Source organism: Nanorana parkeri, unplaced genomic scaffold (genome assembly GCF_000935625.1).
Source record: "Nanorana parkeri isolate BGI_ZX_2015 unplaced genomic scaffold, ASM93562v1 scaffold899, whole genome shotgun sequence".
Classification (NCBI taxonomy): Eukaryota; Metazoa; Chordata; class Amphibia; order Anura; family Dicroglossidae; genus Nanorana; species Nanorana parkeri.
In genome coordinates this window covers 462545-489249 of record NW_017307167.1, presented here as the reverse complement: position 1 = coordinate 489249, position 26705 = coordinate 462545, and the positions used below count along the sequence as shown (strand labels likewise).

The 26705-nt window shown below is 42.8% G+C and overlaps 1 protein-coding gene across 2 annotated transcripts; it reads left to right on the top strand.

Annotated features, from left to right (window-relative positions):
- Positions 1-1167: 1167 nt before the first annotated feature.
- SLC2A11 (solute carrier family 2 member 11) lies at positions 1168-24046 on the top strand. 2 transcript variants are annotated; one of them, XM_018565913.1, is made up of 12 exons: positions 1168-1214; positions 10497-10589; positions 13230-13390; positions 15186-15310; positions 16938-17067; positions 18050-18198; positions 18311-18498; positions 19698-19808; positions 20011-20112; positions 20393-20468; positions 22252-22379; positions 23817-24046. In XM_018565913.1, exons 1-12 carry the CDS (start codon positions 1194-1196, stop codon positions 24015-24017), a joined length of 1485 nt encoding a protein of 494 aa, XP_018421415.1. In that variant the 5' UTR covers positions 1168-1193; the 3' UTR covers positions 24018-24046. The 2 variants fall into 2 exon arrangements, with proteins under 2 accessions (XP_018421415.1, XP_018421416.1); XM_018565914.1 differs by lacking the exon at positions 1168-1214 and adding an exon at positions 5904-5908.
- Positions 24047-26705: the final 2659 nt, after the last annotated feature.

The following is a 26705-nucleotide window of genomic DNA, read 5'->3' as shown; positions in this document are numbered from 1 at the left end:
AAACCTGCCCATCTGTGTGGGTCCGGGTGCCCGCACTTAGAGACTCAGACAGTGCACAACCGTCTGAATGAGCCCTAAACATGTGTTGCATTAAGGCAGCCTATTCATTTTGTATGCGCCGCTAACCCACCAGAGTGGACAGGAAAATGTGCCTGCACTATTTTTTCTTATTCACTGCACCACAGCGCATAGTACAGCTTTACCATGCATTGCAGTGCACTCCAACACAAGTGTGTTGCCACAGCACATTGACATGACTAGGCCCTAATCAGGAATTGACTATTCAGTGAGCTATTTAATGGGCTTTATGAGTGCAATGAAGGGAGACTAAAAGTAGTAGTGTGTCCTATCAGCATATAGTGACTATTTTTTGGCTTCTTAAGTAAGCAAATGGGGCACTGTTTTTCTTTCCGCATATTTACAGGTTTCCCTTGGCTCCTTAGATGGAAAAAGCCAGTTGATTGCAGGCCTCAATAGCTTCAGCTGCAATTTATCACAGTTACTTATCCATTGTTTGACGGCTCCCACATTTTAGTCAAAGTGAGAAAAAAAGGCAGGAAAGCCTAGAGATCTGTAGCTGCTACATATGGCCTACAGTGCTCTGAGAATCCATTACAATGTATTTTATTTAAATTTGTAAAACACATATTTGTATGTATTAAAATCTCACAAACCTAAACAATTAAAATAAATCTGACCCAGATTGCTCATCTGACAGATATCACACCTTGCTGCTACAAGAACCCACCATCTGTAATCCTGGGTGGACCGCACATTTTTAAGGGGTTTATTCACAAAAGGGTGAAGAGTTTGGTGAAGGCCGGAGAAGTGAACAATATAGGACAACATAGCTACACTGAAAAAAATCTCCAATTCACCTCACCTTCCAGCTATGTTGTCCTAGATTGTTCACTTCTCCTAACTCTTCACCCTTTTGTGAATAGCCCTGTAAATGATGTATAATAGCATTGATCAATTGTTCTAAAATTGTATTTCCTGGTATAAAAGGCTGAACTTCAATATACAGTATGAATTCCCTCATCTCTTTTTCTCTGCATGATCATCTTGGGAAAACTGCTTAGCACATAATGGATAACTATCCTGACAATCTTTGAAGGAAAAGGTTTATATATCTACTTCCCGAAGCTTTGCTGTGCAAGAGAAGATTTAATTCATTTGTTAAAAAAAAAAGAATGGACCAAGATCAGAAAATGGTAAGGACTCTGACTGTGGTATGTACAAAATATCTTAGCACTGTTTAGTACTTTTAACAAATGCAAAAGTACTGGTGTGTACACCACAAAAAGTGGTGTAGTGGTTAGCACTTCTGCCTTGTAGCACTGGGGGTCCCTGGTTTGAATCCTGGCCAGGTCACTATCTGCAAGGAGTTTGCATATTCTCCCTGTGCTTGCATCAGTTTCCTCCCACACTCCAAAGACATGCTGGAAGGTTAATTGGTTCCTGTCTAAATTGGCCCTGTATGTATGCATGTGAGATAGGGACCTTAGATTGTAAGCTCCCTGAGGGCAGGGACTGATGTGAATGTGTAAAGTGCTGTGTAAATTGTCGGTGCTATATAAATACCAATAATAATATGTAATGGCTTCAAAAAACCTGTGATACCCCATTTGTGGTAAAGGCAATTCTATCAAAAGCAGTTATTCACTGCACAATACCGTTCACTGAGCAGTAATCCCTCTGTGTATAGCTGGCCATACACCTTACAACCATTGCACAGCTTTCGTTGTGCGATGGTTGTAAGGTAATTAAAATTTCGAACGATCTACCCATCTTGGACAGGCAGATCATACTTGCAATCATTGCAAGCCTGCCCTGCTGTGGGGAGGGCTTCCGATGATTGCAGTGTGTGCTTGCACACACCGGCCCCTGCAGCATTCTTCTCCCAAGCATGCCACTAACCCGCCAAAAATCGTACGATTTTCGCAGGTTTTCAAGCATGCTCAGAAGATGAATGTCGTGCAACCTTACAGTAGAAGGCACGCTGCCCATACACCTACCGATAATCGTACGATCATCGGCAGGTGTATGGGCACCTTATTATTCATGGCACAGCATATCTGCAGAACACAACTGATATTGGTTATGGATTCATTGAAATAACGATGAGCTAAACTTACCTGGGCTTGGTTCACCAAACTGCACAGAAGTTCTGAATGTTAACCTGAACACCATTGAAGTAAATGGGAGGCAAATCTTTAAAGTTAATTCTAGCCATTCTCTGGGCCAATTTGCCAGCTTTGGGGTAAAAAAGGGACATGGTGAGCTGGGCACTGCCATAAAAAAGGTTTTTTTTTTTTAAAACTCTCTGCTCTGCAGTGAGCAGCTCTTTTAATAATGCTTTAAGTGAAAAATGCAAAATTCCTTTATATGCTTGGGAACGTCCTAAGCCTGCCTGTAAAGTGGCGCATCTGTACAATGTACACAATGTACTACAGCAAAACTGACATTTAGAAAGAAAAAATAGCTGGTAAATGACATTTTCCTACCTGTATAGTTAGGAAAAAAAAGCATGGGGGTGGCTGATAGCATGCCCCCCACCATACCAGGCAACATGCCCTCTAACATGGGGATGGTATCCTCCCAAGGGTGGCACCTGGCAAGGCACTATGTTCCCATGTTGATGGGAACAAGAGCCTCCTCCCCACATACCTGGCTCGGTGGATATGAGGTTCTGCGGGGGTAAGCAGAACCTCATATGAAATCTGGAAGCCCCTTTTAACATAAGGGTGCCCTCAGATATCCACCCCTTTTCCTACGTGAATGAGTAAGGGGTACTTAGTACCTCTTATTCATTCACAAAAAAAGCATAGCGTTAAATAAAGACACACAAGTCCATTACTAAAAAAAAATGTCCAAGCGATGTAGATCCACGTCAATCACGAGAAACTACACCTGTCAAATAAAAAGCACACCAACCACTGAGACTCCATGGTAAATGTTGGTCAATGATCTCACCAGTATGCCTGCCCCATTGTATACATTCAGCCACAGGGCTGGGAATGCCCCAGGTGACAATTAAATGGATGCTGGCAATTGTCCAAATATAAACATGGAGCATCAACAGTTGGTGGGGGTTTTTTGTCATGATTGGCGCTGATCCACAGTACATCACTCTGACTTTTTGTCTTTTTAATAGTGGACTTGTCAAAAACATATGTCTTTATTTTACACTATACCGTTTTTTTTGAATGAGTAAAGGGTACTATGTATCACACCACCTCTTTGTTTACTTTCAACTGCGGAGTGGGTCAGGGCATGACTGTGCCATAGCTGCAAGAAGTCAGGGTGCGTCACTGGTTAACTATTAACCAGCGGCCCTTAGCAGGAAGCTCTTACTTATAGTAGTAGCAGTAATAGCACCACTATATGTAGCACTTACCGCAGGATATTCAGCTTCCACCTCCTGGGTTTGTAAAAGCATTTGCCACACAGATGGTGGTTTTTCATCCTATGCGAAGAATAGATCTAAATGAGGTGCTAGTGCCCGGAGTCCAGCTTTGACTTTCCTGCCACCCGTGCCTCTGATCTTTACTTTCTTGCAGAGCCACAGTCGCTGGCAGAATCTTCAGCACCACTATTGCCTACATGGCCACCATTATTTTCCAGTACTGCCTTAACACTCTAGGGCATGGAGTTCACCAGAGCTTCACAGGTTGCCACTGGAGTCCTCTTCCACTCCTCCATGACGACATCACGGAGCTGGTGGATGTTAGAGACCTTGCGCTCCTCCACCTTCCGTTTGAGGATGCCCCACAGATGCTCAATAGGGTTTAGGTCTGGAGACATGCTTTGCCTTCGGGGGCGTGACCCAGGAAACGCGTTAAGGCAGGCATTCTGTGCTGGCACACAGGCTGACTGTGCAGCTTCACACTGATGTCCTCCACGCTTTTGTTGAATGCTCTTATTTGATCCACCATTGTGAGTATGTTTCTACTGTTTTGCTGCCATTTAATATTAAAAACAATCTGCACTAGGGTGGGCGCCCTTCTCTTTTGTTTTCTCATAGTGTTACAGTTCCCCTAGCTGAAGTGGGGCAGCGCCCCTAGTAATCCTTTCACATGCACTTTTCGGTTGATGTTCCTATTTGGCGCTTTTGATTTGTGTATTCTTTTACACCACACACAGTTGTGAACGGTCGGCGACGACGGCAAACTGCACCACACACAGGTGTGAACGGTCAGCGACGACAGCAAACTACACCACACACAGGTGTGAATGGTCAGCGACGACAGCAAAATGCACCACACACAGGTGTGAACGGTCAGCGACGACAGCAAGCTGCACCACACACAGGTGTGAACGGTCAGCGACGACGGCAAACTGCACCACACACAGGTGTGAACGGTCAGCGACGACGGCAAACTACACCACACACAGGTGTGAACGGTCAGCGACGACGGCAAACTACACCACACACAGGTGTGAACGGTCAGCGACGACGGCAAACTACACCACACACAGGTGTGAACGGTCAGCGACGACGGCAAACTACACCACACACAGGTGTGAACGGTCAGCGACGACGGCAAACTACACCACACACAGGTGTGAACGGTCAGCGACGACGGCAAACTACACCACACACAGGTGTGAACGGTCAGCGACGACGGCAAACTACACCACACACAGGTGTGAACGGTCAGCGACGACGGCAAACTGCACCACACACAGGTGTGAACGGTCAGCGACGACGGCAAACTACACCACACACAGGTGTGAACGGTCAGCGACGACGGCAAACTACACCACACACAGGTGTGAACGGTCAGCGACGACGGCAAACTACACCACACACAGGTGTGAACGGTCAGCGACGACGGCAAACTACACCACACACAGGTGTGAACGGTCAGCGACGACGGCAAACTACACCACACACAGGCGTCAGCGATGACGGCAAATGAACGGTGAACTTGGTGAAACCCGCAACAAAGTGCTGAGGTGTGAATGGGAGCTAAAAGCTGCTTTCCAGAGTTCTGTGCACGGATGGGATGGATTTTATAGAACTGCAGACCTTTCTGTACATATTGTAATTTACATTTACATACATTTGACTGCATACAAATGAATATGTTCGTACGCAGTGCCAGCTTTTGAGGTAAAATAAGAATCGGCACTATTATCCTACAGCACCGTCATTACACAAGAGCAGCGATAGCCAGGAAGGGGGTTGGGCACCTTGCAAGGAGCTCTGCAGTGTCTGCAGTATGGAGTGTAGGACAGGAGTCCATGGACGCCGCTGGTCATGGTGACTATAGAGTCCTTGTGAAGGTTCGGCAATGGCCTCTACAGACACACACACAGGCGCCCTGCTCCCTCCCGGCTCCCCGGTACAGATGGAGGATGACGGGGGAGGGGAGGAGAACCGAGCAGAAAGCACCCATTACAGCCAGGTAAGAAGCCGCACCGGGGACGTCTGTGCGTCGTGACGTCACGAAATGTGACAATAGCTGAATGTGGACGTATACATAGTAATAACGGTATGTGCTGTATGAGTGTATGCTGGGATTGTGTCCTTCAAGGACCTCATACACAGCACTGGGCACGTTAAAATATATTCCCTGTGGTAGAATTACATTTCCTGCATCATGTTATCTATATGCTGCTGGGTAATGTCTCTACAATATGCTAATATATTGTGCCAATGTACCCACAGTAAGAGCATGTGTAAACCCTATTTAATGAGTCATTCAGGAGGCATGTTCACTGAACGCTTCGGCTGCACAGTGCTAAGCAAAATGGCGGAGGATAATATTTTTTAACCAATAAATGCCATTTATCAACAAATATTTGGTGTGCACATCCACCAAAACATGATATTGTAGGTTCCATCACTGAATTGATTTCCTCCGTCAGGGGTTTAGGCACCTTTCTTGAGCACTGCCAGGTGTGCCCATAGTTAAAATGGCCGCTGGTGCTGTGTCCCTACCTTCTCTGTCACACTCAGCGCTCTGCATCCACATTAACTTCCGCTGCGAGCGCTAAGTTAGCAGTGCTGAGTGATGACTTGCAGCACAGCGTTCAGCGGCGGTTTGACAACTCGCCACTCACAGCAGCTGAGCAACTAAATAAGCCTCAGGGATTTGGGGTTTTGGAAGAGCGGCCTGCTTATGGCTCTACTAGATGCACTTAGTAAGGCGCCGGACTCGGGGGCTTAGTAACGCCCCGGACTCAGGAGAACTTGAAGAGCCGCGGGAGAGGCGGAAGAGAATCGGTGGTGCCAACGAAGCCAGCGCTAGAGGAAGCGAGGCGGCAGCGGGGGGAGCAGAGCCGCATAAGCCGATGCTGCCTCTATCACAATCCCAGGACGTAGAAAGTATGTGTGGGGGTTTGGCTGGGTGACACCATTGGGCTGATTTATATAAATTCCGCCAAGCGTAAAGCTGCGCAATTGCAGTTCACAGGATAGTGACTGCTGCCACTAGATACAGTCCGTGTACCCATCGCACTCAGAACCGCTGCTCCATGAGATAAGAAGTGGGTGCATCAGGTGTCAACAGGTGGCTTCCGTCATCACTGCGCCAAGCTTGCTCCCGTGATGGACTACAATCTCAATAGAAACTAGTAGTCCATCACTGAACCCTTTTCTTTTTTTATCCGATTAGTCGATTAATCGAACTTAATAATCGGCTAACTAATCGATTATGAAAATAATCGTTAGCTGCAGCCCTAGTCTATTTATTCACGTACTTGTTGCAAATGCAAAACACAAGATACATGATGATCACTTGTTTGCCTGATGAAGGGTATCCTGTGAGACCCCGGGTGTTTTGCATTTGCAACAAGTACGTGCATAAATAGACCTACTGGATTTGCTTTGGAGTGCCGGTGTGCATACTTTACTTATACTGCTGCCACTAGATGGCGCTGAGGAGCATCGGTCCTCGGCTCCATCTAGTGGCGGTAGTGCTGTATGAATGGCAGATTTCTAACTCAGCCCCCATGAGTTGCATGCTGTGGCTATGCATTTATGAAGGTATATGTATTATGTGGCTGTTTAATGTTCATCGAGTGCTTCCAGGGTGAACTTCCACTTTAATATCTCTCAAAGCTACTGTACTTCCCAATACATAAGTTAACACTGTCAAATGTTTATAATAACACTTTAAAATTATTTTTATTTTTTCATCAGTTGGAAAACCTAATACTGCATGAGTACCGTTAAGCCTAGCTTGGCATCTGAATTTTGCTTTGAGCTTTGTATAAATACATAGCAAATCTGTTCTCCCATCAGGATTATTGCAGTCTGGTAATCTTTTTACCTAACTACGGTGGCTCAAGTTCAATTTTTTTCCTGGTCAGCTTCTATTATGGTTAAACCTATTACCAGGGTCATGGGAAATACATTTTCAGTCTTTGTAATGTAGTGATTGAAGATACTGTGCATTTGTATCTGTTTCTTGTTAAAATGTAGCTGTCATAATATATAAAACATAAAATATGTTTTAAAATGTTAACATAAACATTTCTCGAATTTAGTGTTTTGATAGTGACGCAAGTCTTTAAAGTGTGTTTTTTTTTTTGTTAGTTGACCACATTCTGGGTAGTCAAGTCGTTTGAGGTGAACAGATATGTAGTTTTATTGTAGTGTATGGCATTTTCTGTTTTATGGTAAACTCTCAGGGGCAGGGCCCACCTTACCAAATTGTTTTGAATGTTATTGTAACTATAATGTCTTCCTTATATTGTAAAGCGCTGCGCAAACTGTTTGCACTATATTAATCCTGAATAATAATAATAGTGGTGACTGCAAATTGCAGAAATAGATGGCAGATATATTGACATTTATCCACTTTAAACGGGTTTATAGCAATGCAAAAGATGCTTTAGGCAGGTCAGAAGGAGATCAACTGCACCTCACAGACATTAGTCAATGCATTCTGAATGATCTCAGAAGCGTTTCAAACTGATGTCAAACTGATTTAATAAGCACAAGCACAAAGCCCATCGACATGCTTATAGGCTGTTTCAGCTTATCAGTTTAGTTAAAGGAGAATTATGAGGTGAGTGATTTGCACTCATCCTCATAGTTAGAGCCGACCTGTGACAATGACACTGTCACACGTCGGCTCAATAGATCGGGAAGTGAGCAAACACATACCGTCGTTCACTCACTTCTCGATCATCTGCCTGCAGAAAGCCGTGACTGTCAGTCACCACTCCCTGCAGGGATCCCCCCCCCTCCCCTCTATGATCCTCCAGTGCTAACTTGAGGAACGGAGAGGGCAGGTACAGCTGGCTCTGCCTCTAGATAGGCAGAGCCAGCTGTCACTCACACAGCTGGGTGGATCCAGACGGTATTGTTGGGATCTATTTATGCAAAAAAGAAAAGGGAACATAATGGAGTTACGCCAAAGCAATATTAATATATAGTATACCAGTCCCCAGGGTTTCAGCAAAACTATTCGAAAAATGGATTGTCCCCAAATTATAGAAATCCCTTATTCGGAGCTGGTTCAGTAAACAGGTAGAAAGGTATATCATTTATCAAATTTAATATTTAATCGTAGAAAAACTTAAACAATACATCCACAACAAAACATTTAAAAACAATTAAAAAACTTCCCTTGGGTAAACAGTGGTTAAAGAATCATGGATGATCTGCAGGCCAACTAATGTGGCATGAAAGGTTAGAGCAGATACATACAATGTAATTCATGTACGGATACAGAGTACATTTACTGCTCATCCCGCACATTAGTCTTTGCAGAAGCATTGTTTAGCTGGGCTTCGAAGTGCGGAGACAGAGCGCAGCCGGCTCGGATATGGTCTGAGTCTAGCTGCATCGGATTTTACATCAATCCAGCAGAGATTGAGAGAAAAAACGACCGGACGACAGTTTGCGCTATCTACACAGCCTGTGGATCCAATACGGCACCTGGAAACTTTCCACCGTCGAGACTCCTGCATCTACCTTTCCGCTTTGTTCACTGTGCGGCCGCACACACATATATGGAAGTGCTTTTGGGATAGCTCTCAAATTTGAAATTCAAGCCCGAGGGCTAGTGAGAGTCCCAAGCAGGGGAAAAGGGAAGGGCGCTTACATTTTTTAGCCCTATTCACATATCCCTATCTCTGGATCCCAACTACTACTACTGGATACGCTTATTGAAGCAAATTAAATCATTCAGCGCTGTGGGACTCGAGCAGGACTGTCTCTCCCCGAGCTCCCTGAGTTACATGAGCTGTGAGTAACTTGGGATACTCTGTATCCGTACATGAATTACATTGTATGTATCTGCTCTAACCTTTCATGCCACATTAGTTGGCCTGCAGATCATCCATGATTCTTTAACCACTGTTTACCCAAGGGAAGTTTTTTAATTGTTTTTAAATGTTTTGTTGTGGATGTATTGTTTAAGTTTTTCTACGATTAAATATTCAATTTGATAAATTATATACCTTTCTACCTGTTTACTGAACCAGCTCCGAATAAGGGATTTCTATAATTTGGGGACAATCCATTTTTCGAATATTGTTGGATCTGTCTCTGCTGCGGCGGTCTCAGTATACAGTGAGCTGTAGCTCGCAATATACTGAGCTTTGGGTCACGGGAGGACGCTAGTATATGTCCTCCCGTGACCCTTAAGAGAACTATGGGGGAAAACACTTACCCCATAGTTATCTTTTAAAAAGTCACAGTCAAACATATTCTTGCTGGATGAAAGAATAGAGGAACAGCTCCAAACCTAAAAAGTGTTAATTAAAATTAACACGTTTTAGGTTTGGAGCTGTTCCTCTATTGTTCTCACTGCAGATATAAGCAAATCACCACCCTATTTTATTGTATCTGATGGACATTCTGTAGCTTTGGACAAATAATGTATATGAATAGCCAAAACCTTTTTTTTGCATTTTTGGATAGAGTAGGAAAGCCCTGCCTAGTTATTTCTGCTTCCAGGGGGGAAATTTCCCAAAGTGAGGGAATTCCCGTCTCAGACAGCCGTCCCTCGTACAGGAGTCTACATTGGAAGATTTCCCCTCTCCTCAAACATTTTGAGTTTCCCCTCTTTCTTTCTCAGTGACAATGAGGGGTGAATCTCCCCACAAACAGCAACACAAACTTGACAGTGGGTCTAACTCTTACCCACACTATCCAATACTAACAAAAAGTTTTGCCTAGAGATACAAAAGCGTGCAAAAGCTCTGGAATATCTTGGTTTATATTGTTAGAAAAGTGTTAGACGTATCTGAGTAAAATCACTTGGGCAGCGCAGCCACAGCCAATGTCTATTGCTAATGTGCCTATGATGTGGTGAGTATCCAGATCAAAATGGACTGTTGGTTTAAGTGATCAGAGCCATAGAAAAACAGAAAAAATACAATGACTTTGTTATTCATTAGACGCTATAAGCAAGTAGATGCTGGTTGGGGCTCTATTGCTCAAAGGTTTAATTCGGCTACTTCAGATAATGAGTTGTATGTTGTATTTTTGTAATATAAAAAAGTGACTTTGCTTTACTTCTTTGTTTTAGGGATGGGTGCTGCTTCTTACTATGTGCGCTGCTGGTATTGGGGGAACCTTTCAGTATGGATATAATCTTACCATAATCAATGCCCCCACAACTGTGAGTATGCAGCTATTGAAAAAGAATATAGTCTCATGTTTTTCTTTCCATTGTTTCCAACTAAATGTGCATGGGGAATTTAAACTGGGCATGTGATAGGAAAATATAAAGCATAGCTTACCTTTACTGTAAACTGAATGGGCAGGTAAATATAAATGCAGATCTTCATTTTTCCTGTAAATGTTGTCACTGTCCTTGTAACGCTCAAGCCGAGGAGGTTAGGTTGGATCACAGCTGCGGAATTAACTAAGCACCTGTGTGTGTGATTTGGCTCAGATCAAGGGTTCCCGTATGCACTCTGTATGTGGAGGAGTGATGGTGGAACCCTCTAACACATCATATGCCAATCACAGTGTAGGATGGGAGGTTGGGAGTCCCACCTAGGTATGTTAGCAGTATTTCATATGGATGTGGTCACCCACCAACAATCAGATCTTATGAGTACTATTTAGTAACTGTAGTCACATTAACCCCACACTCTCCAGGGAGACAACTTAGAGAGGTTGTATAAGAACCACAGTATTGCCTTAACTGATACAATTGCAACGGAGTAGCAGTATGATGGTATCACTTTTAAGCAGATGCAGATTTGAATTACTGCTGACACTTGCTATAGTTTAGCCTCAAAGGCATAGGTACTTGCAGTTATGATGGTTTATCAGTCCAGTAGCTAGCCCGGAAGCTGCTGTTGGGGATTCCAGGCAGTCCCAGAGAGGGGTCTCAGCGGCTATCCGAGTGTGGAGTTAGATGAGAGCAGGGAGCGTTCCCTGTGAAGCACCCGGTGGTGACCGCAGGGCGGTTATTTGAGGTGAGTGGCTGGTTGGCCTCAGAGATGCCGGTTCACGTGTCCTTTGGTCTCAGGCAAGTTGCACTGGCTCGACGTTCGCAACACTAGAACGCCGAGCCATTGCAACTCGCGTCATTTTAAGGAGGAGGAGATCCCGGAGGGGGAGGAGCCGAGCGCGCCGTGCTCCACCTCGGTCTCCTAGTGACGTCACGCCGCTGGTTGGAGAGGCCGGCGGATACCCTATTACAGTCCTCTTCTACCTATTGGTGGGTAAAGTCACTCATCACATTAGGGGGTGATTGACACCATATGCGTTGGGGCAGGGCTGGCCGTTGTGTCTAGCACAGCCCAAACGTTCCATGACAAGGCAATTTGCCTAGTCATGGAGGAGCTTGGGTCACACTATGGGAACGCGGCGGTGTGCACTGAAAAACAAATATGGCATGCTGTATTTTTTTTTTTCAACAACGTGGGATTTGACACGGAACAACCAACTCACACCCAGCTCTGCCCGTAGAACTGAATGAAATGTTACTTGTGACTTTTCAATAAAGTTCTACCAAAAAAAAGTGCACAGTGCGACGTGTGTGCCTTTAGCGCAGCAGCTGGTGGGTATTGGCCCTAATAGAGAAACAGCGAGGCTCAGGATAGGATATTGCTTTGGCATGAAACATCAAGATATACATATAATGTGAATATGCTGTATCTCTGGATCTGCATACTGTTTTAACTGAATGAAAAGTTTGTGTTTTGTTTAGTTTTCAGGGCCCAGGTTTGTGTTAGGTTTACTTTCACTGTCATTCTTTAGTAAAAATATGGTCAAAACTAAATTTTTTGTAGCTCTGTATAGAGTGGGGAAGGATTAGAATCCCTGTTGGGTTTTACTGCTATCCAGGGCTCTCTGGAGTGATTCCCCCTCACTTCCTGTCTCAGTGACAACTGTTTCACCAGACTGGGAATTCTCCAACAGCAGAACACCCAGAAATGAAAATGCTTTTTTTGTTTAAGTAGGGAAAGGCTAGAACCCCTGTCGGCTTTTCTTGCTTTGTCCCTGTTGCAGATTTTACACCACTTCCTGTCTGGTGAATCTTTGTCACCATGACAGTAAGTGAGAGGAAAGCTCTCTAATGGAGCCCCAGATAGCAATTGAACCTGATAAGGATTCTAATCATTACTTACACTATCCAAAACTAAAAATATGTTTTTGCTTAGACTATATGGCTTCAGATGGGGAGGGATAGATTTATGATTAAGGCTGGCCATACACTTTTTGAATTTTAGCAGAGTCCTGCTGACTCGGCCAAAAATTCAAGCTCTGTGTGGACTTCTGGGACCTCTTGACTTGACAAAAGTCGATTATTCAATCAATTTTTGTCAATGTAGCCTGGCCGAAAATTGTCGGCTGAACAGTGACTCTGCGGCCAATCAGCTGCAGCCACCATTTGGGTATTCTGCTGGCTGTTAAAATATAATAGCCAGCAGGGGAGTTTTGTCCATCCACGCTTAACATCGTGTTCATCCACCCTAAGGAATCTGTTAGACTTCTTTTATTCTATATGTTACCCGAAGGAGAACTATGGGGAAAAACACTGACCCCATAGTTCTTCTTTAAGTATGAGCTTTGTAACAAAATATAAGAGAGCATTGTCTTATTGGATAAGTAGAGCCATTTCAGTGTGTGTGTGTGTGTGTGTGTGTGTGTGTGTGTGTGTAAATATATATATTTTCATTGCCCAAAGCTGTTCACATTCCAATTTATTAAATGACACTACAATGCTTATCAAAGTGCTTATCATTGCTGCCACACTACGAGTGTCTCAGTAACAATTATGTTCTTCTCACTCCTGTTACAGCATATTCAGAAATTTGTGAATGAAACATTGCGGGAACGCAGAGGATCAGAGTTGGACAGTTGGATCATCACCCTGATCTGGTCCATAATAGTGTCTGTGTACCCACTGGGTGGGTTCCTGGGAGCACTGCTTGCAGGTCCAATGGCTATCAAGCTTGGACGGTAATAAGTATTTGAAGTAGCACTGCTTTTGAAATCTGTGACTGTATCTTCCTATAACAATAAAACAATGAGGGCTTGCTTTGTTATGCAGTGATCTCTCAAGCAGGGGTTCTCACTAAAGCTGGCCATATACTGCTGTATTTTTTCCCCTGATGTTTCTTTGTATTCTGACAGCGGCCACCAACTGCTGTTACGATACCCGAACAGAAGCATCAGTTCATTGGCTTAGAATTTCCGACTAGCACCTTCTATCAGCTGATGCTGGACAAAAGGGTGCCGGCAGGCCGGCAGTTTTTCCAGGAATCGGGTGGAATTCACACTTTGTATGACCACCTTAAGATTTACCTCCAGCTTGTTAGATTACAAATGAAACTCCAGGAAAACAGATAAATAAAAATGAAAATATATCATATTTACTGTTTTACTTGCGAAATAATTTTTGATTGTGAATAACCAGCCTCACTTATGTCACACTCCACAAACTGACAGGTGACACCATTAAGCTGGCCACACACTGCTCAAATTTTGCAAAATGTGAGCATTGGGGGACCCTGTCAGCCCCCCTTGACGAAAGGTCAATGTTTCAGTTGGCTTATGTCGAAGGAGCTAGTCTGAAAATTCTCAGCTGAACAGTGCCTGCATCCGAGCACAGGAAGGCAGTCTTCGGGTATTCAGCAGCCACTGCTGAATACAATAGCTCGGCAGGGAAGATCCATGCCGTTTAGCGTAAACGGGGTAATTAAGTGTTTTTTCTCGAAAAAACACCAGGTTTATGGCCAGCTTTATTTTTTGGTTCTGCAATGTACTGTAGCTTCCTGTGTTACCTCCTCACCTCCAGAGAAGCTTAATCAGGATGCAACAGAGCGATTTTCCTGGCTGATGTGTGTAAATCACAACAGTACCCAAACAAAATGTAAAAAAAGGTAAAACAAAAAACTTACATGTATTTGATTTTAGGGATTTGATATTTTAGGATATAAATGTTCAATGCAGGACAAACCAACACATTTACTTCAATGCCCCCCTTCCCAGCAACATATATTCACCTTTCCTATGCTACCCTGCAAATGCAGTCAGCCACTGAGAGTGAGGAAAGAAGCAAAGAAGCCTTTTGTAAGTTCCAAGTTGGTCCAGTGAGAACTTACAAAGGGCTTAGGTCTCTTGCCCTCATGAGACAGCGCTGAGCCAATGACCAAACACAAATGCTGTATTCAGGGGCATCCCGAGGCCGGATGTCACCCGGAGCGGATACCGGGTGATACCCCACCGTGTCGTCATCGCGCATGTGTGATGACGACGCTGGCAGAGGGAGGAGAGGACGTTCACCCAGCGGGATAAGGTATGCTGCCGGGTCCCTTCCTGTCCCCCGATACTGTTGTGCTCCATGACAGAGTGCCCGACTTTTCAGAGGGGGTGTCACCAAATTGACTGTTAGTCATTTTGGTGTCACCCGGGTGCGGGAAGCACCCCCCTTGTGACGCCACTGGCTGCATGCTGTCACATGAGAGGAACTGGAATGTGTCCCATGCTCCTCTGTACCTTTAAAGTACTGGGTATTTATTGGTTCACAAGGAAATTGAATGAGAGAGTGAAAGAAAGAGAAGTATGTGCTGCTGGGGATGAGAGCTCTAAAGCACACTTTTGCTTTATCCTGCACGGATGGCCAGAGGCAAAGATACAAGTCAATGCAAAATGTAATATACTGTATGTTGTGGCACAAGTTCCAGATCATTGAGACCGCTTTTTCAAAACATAGTTGCAGGTTCCTTAATGCAGCAGTATGTTCTCTCTGCAGAAAGAAGTCTCTGCTCTTCAATAACATTTTCATAGTCCTGTCAGCAGTGCTCTGTGGTTTCAGCCATCTCGCCAAGTCTTTTGAGATGATCATACTGGGAAGAATATTGGCTGGGGTGAATTCAGGTGAATAATTTATGAAATAACACACAAAGGTTGAAAAAGGCAATAGGGATGTTTCAGCACAAAACTGAAAAGGTTCAATCCATGATAGCTTTAATATGAAGTACCTAAACCTCTTTTCTGAATTCCTAAGGAGCAGCTAGCTGTCCAGTGAAATTTTAAGCAAGGATCATCTTGTACAATGTATGTATTAACAACCAATGAAAAAACTTAACATGCTATTCTTAAATCATCTCTTCCAGTCTTACCTGCAGCAAATAATATGATCATACAGTTAGTGTTATTAAACCCTCTTACTTAAAATGCATATATGACCTCAGTGCTTAACATGTTTAATGTGTGCCTTCCTTGTGAAGCTAAAGTAGAATAAACAGAGGATCGACACTGGGCAGATCTTCAAGCAGTTGGTTTATTCAGCCAGCCGGGAACACACAGCAATTCTGGCTCGTTCAAATAATATGGGCTCACAGACCCATTTTTATAGGGTTTTGGAAACAAAATAATTACAGTATATATGTTACTTTGGATTTTTTCCAAAAATCAAATAAAAATGCCACTTGTACTCACATTTAATTGTACCCAGATCATTGCATGGGTCTTCCTTTAGGGCCGGTTTACAGCAGTGCCGATGCGTTCCAGCACGATTCGCTGGTGGAACGCATTGGAGCACATCCCGGTCAGCTTCCTGAATTAGGGGGCGGGAGGGGGCGTGGCGGTGCGTTGGAAATCGCCCGCACTAGAACACGTGGCACATCAGTGACTGCATTCTGGTCCAATGCGATCTGAAAAATAGCGCATGCAGATCTCTGAAATGCATCCGTCCTGGTGTGAATGGGGCCTTAGGCCACATTCTCACCAGGATGGAAGCGTTTCCGCACGATTTGTAAAAGGGCCTTTTTAATTGTGTTTCAGTGTTTCAGTGAAACGCAATAAAAAAAAATCTATGGAAACGCGCTCATCAGTGCAAAAAAAGTAGCTCAGGGAGCATTTAGGGTGGCAGGGGGTTCAGATCGCGCGGTGCCGCCCAATTGCATGAACGGTCTCCATAACAATGTATGGGATTGTTTATGTTGGAGGTTCAGCGCAGACACATCCATATGACCAAACTGCCCTGGTTTGAACGGGGCCCCAGACAGTATGGACCTGATGTCATTGTATGTAGAGAGACTGTGAGAACTGACTATACCTTCAAAAGTGTGATTTTCAGTCTGAATTTTAACAGCTACTAACTAGGGATTGCTTGAAATCTGTGACACGAGAGTGGGAGAAACAAAGCTTACAACAGATTCTACGCACAGGTCCTCGTAGAAGGGATAGCAAGATGAATGGCAAAATGCAATAACAAATGCATTCATAACAAATTAATGAATTCATAACACTTATGTAATTATTTGTGTTATAAACTTTCGTTTCTGCTTTCTCTTTATCATCTTTATGGTGTATGATATGTAAATTACTGTTTTTTTACCATGCAATAACTTTGTATGTAAGCTACATGATTAGAATAAGGTTAGAAAACTCTCATACGTAACACACCTACATATTCTGCATATATGTATATATTTTGGTTTTGTTCATGAAAGGTATGTCAAAAATAGCTTTGTTCTTTTACCATCTTCTTCTTGTTCAGGTGTCAGCATGAATATCCAGCCTATGTACCTTGTAGAGAGTGCCCCTAAGAAGCTCCGTGGCACAGTAACTCTATCTTCTGCTGTTTTTACTGCCTTTGGACTGGTGATGGGGCAGGTAGTGGGAATCAGGTAACACAATGGTGCAAATGTGATCACTCTCAAATAGCTAACATTTCCCTTTCATTTCAAAGCAAGTAAATAAATACACACGTAAATACATATACAGTATGTAAACTGTTTTACCTGCAATAGGATTCTTCATTTTCTAAATCCATCTTGTGATTTAGCTACTCCTGCCAGTATTATTATTATTATACAGGATTTATATCACGCCAACAGTTTGCGCAGCGCTTTACAATATAAGGAAGACATTACAATACAATTCAAGACAAGATGGTAAGGAGGGCCCTGCCCTTGAGGGCTTACAGTATGGTCACTTACCCTCCCCTTGTCTGTTTTTTGGAAAATAAAGGAACACCTCCACACTAATAAGGTCATCACTCTTCAAAAAAAGAGACAATGGCCGCAATCTACCAGTGTTTGATTGACAGCACTGAGCAATGTAGTGGAGCTCTGAATAGCTCAAAGTGCATGCCCACCCTCTCATTCTCTAATATACGAGATTTAAATACTTTTACTTGCAATGTTAAAAGTGCATTTTAGGTTTATTTGTTTGGGTTTTATTTATTTGTTTTTAATTACTGTATCAACCCAGACAATAATTAAAGGTTCAATGCACCCAAAACTGATATTTTAGTAGACGCTTCTGAGTTCAAACTATTTAATGGTATCTTATTTTGGGGAACACAGTGGAAAGAGCGCTGCACTTGCGTTAGGTCTGCACACTGCCATTTTTATGTTGCAATATCATTTTCCTTATCAAATTATTATTTATTTTATATTATAAATAGCAGGAACACTGGGAACCTCTAACTGGGCAGAAACAAAGCTAGATCTTGAGCAGGGAGCTCACCGCTGGCGTGTGTCTGGCTATATTTCACCTGTAACAGAAATATATTTAGATGGACATACCCTATATATATTGCATCCATAGACAGAACACTGCTTGTAGTGCTGAATGTGTTTTCTTTGTCTTGTGATTATCTCTTAGGGAGATACTTGGCAGTGAAGAGACCTGGCCTCTTCTATTAGCTAGCAATGCAATTCCTGCTATTTTACAAGTTCTGGTTCTTCCATGGGTTCCAGAGAGCCCTAGATACCTGTTAATAGATTTAAAGGACAGGGATTCCTGTGTTTCTGGTGAGTATCTTGTGGACATTCTTCATTAACTGGTAGGATAATTTGCCACTTCAAAATATAAACTTCTCCAACTTATTTGAGGTACTGCTTACTAAAATTCATTTCTTGGCAGCATTACAGCGGCTGCGTGGGCACTGCGATCTCAGCAGTGAGATGGAGGAGATGTTGGCAGAGCAGGCAGCCATCAAAGATCAAAAGCCAAGGAACCTCCTTGGTCTAGTCCGGGATCCATTACTACGACGGCAGCTTATTACTATAGTGGTGCTCAGCAGTGCTATGCAACTGTGTGGTAATGATTCAGTAAGTCAAAATGTGTGATTCCATTTTCTGGTTTACATGATCAAGTGTCTTCTGTATTTTCCACTCTATGGCAAGATTTAAAACAGTACACATAGTGTGCATTCATAACAGTTGTCACAGTACTCTGAAAAAACATCTAAGGTGAAATTGAGGTTATGATGAGCATAGCCCCTCTCACAGACAGTATGGACCTGGCACCTTATTTCCTAAAGCAGATGAAGAAGAGCAGGCATACATCGTTATGGTACTGGCATCGCAGGCCTGCATGCATAGCGCTTGTGATTCTGGAACCTATCTAGCTGACCTAGTTGATCATACGTTGATGTTCATTGCGTATGGCATAGTCCTAATTTGCCATGAACTTCCAAAGGTGCAGTATGCAATGCACACTTCAACATTTTCAGTAAGTGAAAATAAAATTAACAAATGTGACTAACTTGCTAGTAATGTAGTAATATGCGCATCTGTTAAGCTGATTGGTAGCTAAGAAAATCCAGTGCACTATGCTGTCATAGGAAGAAAAGGTAGCATATGTACAGTTATTTGTGATCTATCATTGGAATCTCAATTTAAATTCCAAATACCAGCTTATGGAGTCTCATACTCCAGCTGATGCTTGAAATACTGTGCATGTGCATGAAGATACAGTACTTGCATTCACAGTACCGTACCCATATTCAAACCAGTTCACAAATTAGGGATTTTTACTGTCTCTTTTATGGTATCTGTGCACACTTGAACTTGACTTTATATCTCTGGATTTGTATTAATCTTTTTTACATATTGTGCACACTGTGGCTTAGCTGCCATACACTCAGGCGCTACAGCATACTTAGCAAAAGTACATGCATAATGGGTGTAAAGTAAATATTGTGCTGATACGATTTGCTTTGTCTTCTCATCATTGATGTGCAGGTGTACACATAGACTTTAATAAATCATGCTCTTTGTGTATGTTATCTGTGATTGTTCTCATTATCCAGGTCATGGTAGAGCTTATAGTAGTTAGATTGCTTACATGAATGAAATGTCAACAGAATGAGTCCAGTTCAATGTGGCTACCTACTACTTGCTATGTGTATGGTCTTTGTCATGTTTCACTTTCTTTCTCTTTTACCATCTTTATTTTTTATGAATTTAATATACTTTATTTTTTTACCCAAGTTAATCACCATGTCATTTGATTTTTTTCTCCCCAGATGTATTTTTATGCATCCTACATATTTAATGAGGCTGGGATCCCCCCAGAGAATATTCCCTATGTTGTTATTGGCACAGGGAGCTGTGAGCTCATCACTTCATTCACTTGTGTAAGTGTTCTTCTACTAATGTTTTTATTTTACCAATAAAACTTTGTTTAATCTGCAGTTAGGCTATTCAGGTCTGTGGTTGTTCATGTGAAACTTGTTATAACAATTTATGATGTACCCATGAAAATATGTATCTAGTGTTTGTGCCATTTTACGTTTTACGTCTATTCATTTATTTTTTTCTTTGTAATTGTTTTTTCAGACTTTATTCATTGACCGCATTGGTCGTCGGGCTCTAGTGATGGGAGGATACAGTATGATGTCAGTGTGGGCTGTAGTTTTTATGGTCTCTTTATCTCAGCAGGTACTAGTTCTGCACAATTCTTTTAGCAGGTTTTTCACTATTGACAAACATGGATACAGTCTCATTACTCAAACATTGCACAAGTTGTTGTGGCTTGCAGGAGCCTTTTATAGTATAATTATGTATTCTCAACTTTGACTTGTGGCATGTTGGTCTGTGCACCAACTTGACTGGAAGGTAAACAAAGCATTAGTGACTGTAAAATTGCTACAAAAAATAGCCGTTATGTTTAAAGTGACTGCAAATGTGTAATTTATTTATTACATTTTCTTTTCCTTAGGATAAAGTCAGCTGGATGCCATATCTCAGCATGGTCTGCATTTTTGCCTACATCTTGAGCTTTGGCATTGGTCCAGGTATATACAGAGCTATCAAGGTTCAAGATGATCTTCAACTCTCACTGGAGAAAACTGTTCTTTTAATACAATGCCCCCGATTTATGTTTATATACAAAACGTCTTCTGTTTTTACATCTCCTGGCTTCAATGTCAGGAACAGCAAACAGTTTTTTTTTGTATCTGAAAACGTTTCAATCCGCAGTCAGGACATAACAAATATGTAAAGCCCCCTTCACACCAGGCGGTTCGGTCGTGCGGATTTTTCCATGCTGTACCGCCAACAGTAAAAAACACATTTATTGCTATGGGGCCCGTTCACGCAAATGCGCGCAATGCCACGTTTCAATCCGCCTGCTGAGCTACTTTTTCAGCGCTGATCACCATGTTTTCCATTCAGATTTCAATGGAACCATGCTGATGAGCGCGTTTTTTTGGCGTTTGTAATTGCACTTCAGCGCTGAAACGCAATTAATAAAGGCCAGAGACGCCCTTTCAAAAATTGTGTGGAGACCGCGCTGAACCGCTACCGTCCTGGTGAGAATGGGGTTTGGGGAGGTTTGGGAGAAAACTATGTTTTAAAATATTGTCTTCTTTAAATCAAACAGAGGGGTAAGGATAAAGAATGGGTGGTAGTAGGAGCTTGGGAGTTGAGGTCAGCAATCTGTCATATATATTCCTCTCGTTAGTAGGTGGTAAAGCTTTAGATATGAATTTCTGGATGAAGGTATGAGATCCAGGGCTCTTAGACTTGCAAGAATTTAGTTTGAGTTTCTGACAGAATGCTCGTCAGTTTTATGTTCATTAAAATAACAACTAATGATCATTCCATAGAACTGCTTAGTCAAGAACTTCCTGTTATGAGTTGACCATGCGCTCTCCCTGTCTGCAATGGAGACTACAAGTGGCCATTTTAAAATACATTTTTATTACATTTATATATTACACACTTCACTGTTGTCATTATCATGAAACCTTCCCTGAAAAATGTCATGCAGCCATTGCTAGCATGTGTGTAGACTGCAGCACTGAGATGAACACATGATGAAAAAAAGTAAAAGAAGAAGAAACGTTGCATCTGTTTATAATACATGGTGCTCTAACAAACTAAGGGGCTCATTTCTAACAGAGCGCAGATATGGTTATCTATGCTAAGCACACCCTGGCCAATAACATTCATAAAAATCAGACCACAGTGTAAAGTCGGCGGAGCCCCGTGGAGTTCTCCCTAATTAACAGAGCAGACAGAGTAGAGTGTAATAGCCAGAGCTACTATTTTCTTTTAGAACTTCTGCTTTGAAGAAAGCATGAGATAAATTCATTTGTTTGTACCTTTGCCTTAGGCTTGTCATAAATGACAAGTAATGCTCCCAATTTTCATTATCAGTCTATTTCTGTGCTGTAAGAGGGCACTAATGAGGGCCTCTGACAGTCAGAGACATTATCACCCAATGAGATGTTCCAGCTTGTTGAAAAATTTCCAGTGGGTTCTGATCCTTCACTGTTATATTTAGAAGAGTGAATAATCAGAAGTATTATGTGTGTCTATGCCAGCAATCTTTTAGGCTTTAGAGGGAAGTGCAGTATCATGTACTTTGTGTGCACACACTTTGTAAATACAATATGCACGCAATATTTTCATCTAGTTTTTAAATACCTTAGTCACGAAAAAATGGATGCCAGCATTTGTGCCTTGAAAGCTAGGACAGTTCTATAAGTTTTTTTTTTTTTTTCTTGAAGTGATCTTGTTTAAAGTGTGTATTTCTGACATTGGACTATTTTCTTATTTCTTTCTGAATAATAGCTGGAGTCACAGGAATCATGCCAGCAGAGCTATTTGATCAGATGGCACGTCCAGCTGCATACATGATCTGCGGCTCCCTCATCTGGATCATGCTATTTATTGTTGGGCTAGCATTTCCCTTCATTGTGGTGAGTCAAATTTAATCATATTTTTTAACAGTTCACATTTGCGATCTACATTGTGTGTGTCGTGTATATACTGTATATACATATTTCAGCCAGCGAACCATATCGGCCGAAAATGGTACTTTTGGCCGAAGGCAGCCGAGCTGAAGGCATATGATTCGGCTCGACTTAGCCGAAGTGACAGCCGAAACGTGGAGAAAGGTCGGCCAGAGCCAAACGATCTCCACGCAAATGACAGCTGGGCGGAGCCAGCTGTAATGACAGATCAAGATTAATTTTTCTATTTATTTAAATGTTTAAAATAATTTTTTTAACTCTTCTTTTTTTTTTTCATTTCACTTATTTTATATTTTGGTTGGTACCGAGCAGAATAACCGAGCCGAATGCCGCTCAGCGGCATTCAGCTATTCACTCTCTGCTTTCGGCAGCTTTGTGAATAACCCCCATAGTAAACATACTATCTCCACAGGCTATTTCAAATGACAAAAAAATGGAGTGGATTATTTAATAACCAACTGGCCCATATACACACGGAAGAGAGCAGCTTCCAGAGGACATTCACCTTTCCATTTTTGTAACCCTCCCCTTTCAATAAAACATGAACGTGTTAATTTTTTTGAATTTACCTTTTTTTTTTATTTCTTTGTGTGGCCCTGTCCCCATTACCATTGTTGGTTAGACAAGAATTCTGTATATGCGTTATAATTAATTGAAATTAATCGATTAAAAAAAAATTCGATTAATCGAACACGAAAATTTTAATCAGTAACAGCCCTAATATATATTTATGCCAACACTGGAAATATATATTTCCAGTGTTGGTGATGTGCTAGAACTGCAGCTCCTGGGTCTTCTCTGCCGTTTTATGACATATGAGCATTATGATTGATAACTCTGGAGTTGTTTATATTGATCAAAAACTTCACATGTCTAGAGTGGCAAGAAACATATATGGTACATACAATAGCATTCATGAAGTTGCTACTCTGGCAATACTACGCTGCTGTGTTATATGTAAAAATGCTAGCTGGGCCCTTCAAGTTCAAGATACACCTTTTTTAAATGCCCAGTGTAAACAGCCATGAAAGTTTTAACATCTTTCCTTTGTATATAGATTTTCTTTGTACAGACTTTGACACATGACATAACATTTCATCTATATTGTCTGGGCATATGTCTTATGTCTTTATACCTCTTTTATCCTCTCTGCATAGATCTTCAGCCTTGTACACTTCCCTTACTCTTCTGCTATTTTGCATTTATTCACGTCTTTAGCTACTTTCCTTCTTAAATCCTTTTTTCATGCATACAGTTCTCGTGCACTGTTGCTTGTTGTTTCTAGGTATATATTAAATGAATTCCCTAAGACATTACTCTCAGTACATTTGGTGTATGGCACATTTACATTTCTACTGACTGACTTCTACTTTTCCATTCTAGCAAGGCCTTGGTCACTACTGCTTTATTCCATTCATGGTTGTTTGTGTCAGCACTGCACTGTACGTTGGATTCTTCCTCCCAGAGACCAAAGGAAAAAGTCTTCTAGAAATCACAGAGGAGTTTACAAAGTGCAGGGCAAAACCACATGAGATGGAAAATGGCTGGATTGCACCTTCGGAGATCAAATCCACCATGTTATGAGGAAGATGGAGTGTTGCACATGGTAACATCAAATGCTAGTGTAATTTTTGGGTTACATAGCATTCTTGTGGAATATTCGCCTGCAGCCATATTAAACTTAGACTTTAACTCCATTTAAACTGAAACTTGAACTGGAATTTAAGTGGAAGGTGTAAGACCCCTGCTGGCTTAACTCTTCCTGCACTGCTTTGTTTTCAGAACCTGAACATCACTCAGGTCTAAAATGAATCCTCAAATTGCTGATGTTTCTGCTTGTTGTTTCTTCTCTATTTAAACCAAAATATCTTATGTGACTATAATACTTGCACCGTATTCCTACTATGTATGGTATAATGTGTATCCAGATTGCACAGCATAAAACATTAGCAAAGTATGTTGTTTCTTCAACATTTTGTAATGATTAAAAGATTTCCCTTTGATTCAAAAATAAGTTGCCTGTGCAGCATGTACCATTGCAAAGAAAAACATAAGGGCAAGGGGTCCACAAAAATGATGATCGTGACACATAGATGGATAAGGGACCCTCTATTTTGTTTATGCTGGATACCTTTAAAGAGGAATCAGACCCCAAACATGGATGCATTACTATTTTAGGTAGCATTAAAGGCTGGTCGTTTTTTACCCTAATGCATTCTCTGCTTTAAGATAAAAAACAACCAGTACTTTTTTGTGTTCCCCGTCCCCCCCACACTTACCTGTGTCACTGCTGACCCTGCCGCCAGTCCCCAAAGCGATCCTCTGTTCCCCAAACTTTCTGGTTGCGGGGTGAGGATACTGAGGGCAGAAGAGCCATAGGCTCCTTCTGCCATCATTCACCCTATATGGAGGAGAGGAGGGGCATGGCCTGCCGCGAGGCTGTGTGTGTGTCTATGGACGCACACAACGGGCACAGCTGGAAACGTGCACGCTAGGGTGCCTTCACAGCAGCCGCTTAGCTGAGAAAGGCACCCTTGCAGGGGGTGAGGGAAAGAGCGCTGCTGGGACTCACTAGAAAATGGGGAACAGAACATTTTTGAAGAGAAAGAACAGAATATTTATAAAAAGGTAGACCACCTAGATGTAAAAATAAAGTTCCAGCGCTACTGTCCAGCATGCTACTGCAACATTAGAGACCGCTGGGGGGGTCTTGGGCCAGTGTGATCCGCTCCCGCGCCCCCCCCCCCTGTCTTGGGAGGGGGGCCCAAGATAAAACCTTGCACCAGGGCCCTTTGGTTATTAGGTCTGCCACTGACTGTAAGCACAATACCTCTGCATTTAAAGTAGATAAAAACCCTACCTGAATGATAAATAGCACTGTGTATCATAAACCATTTGCATCTCAGAGATGCTGATCTGCCTGAAAAAGACTGACCTGCCAGCCTTTTTCAGACACATGCTGTCTACATGGATTTACCAGCTAACTCCATTGGTGTGTACTGGCTTCATTATGGTCATAATGATGAATGAGGTCTGCACAATGTGTCTGCACAGCTGCTTATAGATTCCATCAGAGGTGTATGTGACAGGGTGACAATGCAGAAGCAGAACTGGGATATAGTTGTCACCCCATAACAGGAAGTTTCTAAACCAGGATCTTCAGGGAGAGAACACTGCAGAACTGGACACTACACCGGGTATGAGAAAGTAAAGTAGTATTAATAAAGGCCGGTGTCAACAGGCTTTTGTTCGCTTGTAATTGGTTTTGCCTTCCCCTGCAAGTCTATGAGAATGCAAAGCCTGCTTGAAGCAGGTCAAATGCAGGTCAGAAAGAGATGAACTGCAGGTCATATGTACCAGTCAATCATTCTTGATTTCAGAAGCATCTCAAACTGATGCCATCGACACAAACCCAAATCCCATGGACGCAGCTCATAATTCTTATTAAAAAATGGGAAACGGGTTTTATGAATATAGATGGCAGAATCTTGCCAAAACCATTACATATTCTTATTCTTTAAAAATTATCTTTGCCAACTCTGTTTAAAAAAGAAAATCTTCTTTCAGGTACTCACATTGGTCACCACATACAGAACCTGCAAAAAACGTTCTGTTGTTGAATCTGTTGTTGTCGATTTTAACCTTACCAGGTTCATAGTACCTCCTAAGGGCCCCCGCCCCCCCCTCCCCCTACCAAAAAACAAAAGTACCTACCTCCAGAATACGTTCCCATGCCTGCGCCGTCTCCTTCTCTTCAGCAATGCCCCTGCTGGCTCTGACGTCAGAGCTGAAGAACCGATCACTCCGCCGCTCACTGCTGCAAAGCCCACCATAGACCCAGCACAGCCCCCAGAGACCCTGCAGAGCCCACCATAGACCGGGCAAAGCCCACCTCAGACCTTGCAGAGCCCACCTCAGACCCAGCACATACCAGAGGCCCACCTGAGACCCTGCAGAGCCCACCTAAGAACATGCAGAGCCCACCTAAGACCATGCAGAGCCCATAAAGACCCTGCACAGCCCACTCGAGACCCTGCACAGCCCACCTGAGAGTGATCCTGCAGAGCCCACCATAGACCCCACAGAGCCCACCATAGGCCTGGTACATACCAGAGACCCTGTATAGGCCACCTGAGAGTGACTCTGCAGGGTTTTAGGTGGGGGGCTAGTCGGGGGTCCCTTTCCCTCCACTCCTCTCCCCTGTCAGCCTCGGGCTGCCCGCTGCTGGGCCCCTGGCTTCCTCCACCTCTGCCGCCACTGACGGGCCCCTAG

What these genes read in the sequence shown, in the direction of transcription:
- SLC2A11 (XM_018565913.1), top strand. Translation starts at nt 1,194, where the DNA reads ATGGACCAAGATCAGAAAATG. An exon ending in TGGTCTCTTTATCTCAGCAG is followed by an intron (nt 20,113 to 20,392) that starts GTACTAGTTCTG and finishes TCTTTTCCTTAG; the next exon opens with GATAAAGTCAGCTGGATGCC. An exon ending in TAGCATTTCCCTTCATTGTG is followed by an intron (nt 22,380 to 23,816) that starts GTGAGTCAAATT and finishes TTTCCATTCTAG; the next exon opens with CAAGGCCTTGGTCACTACTG.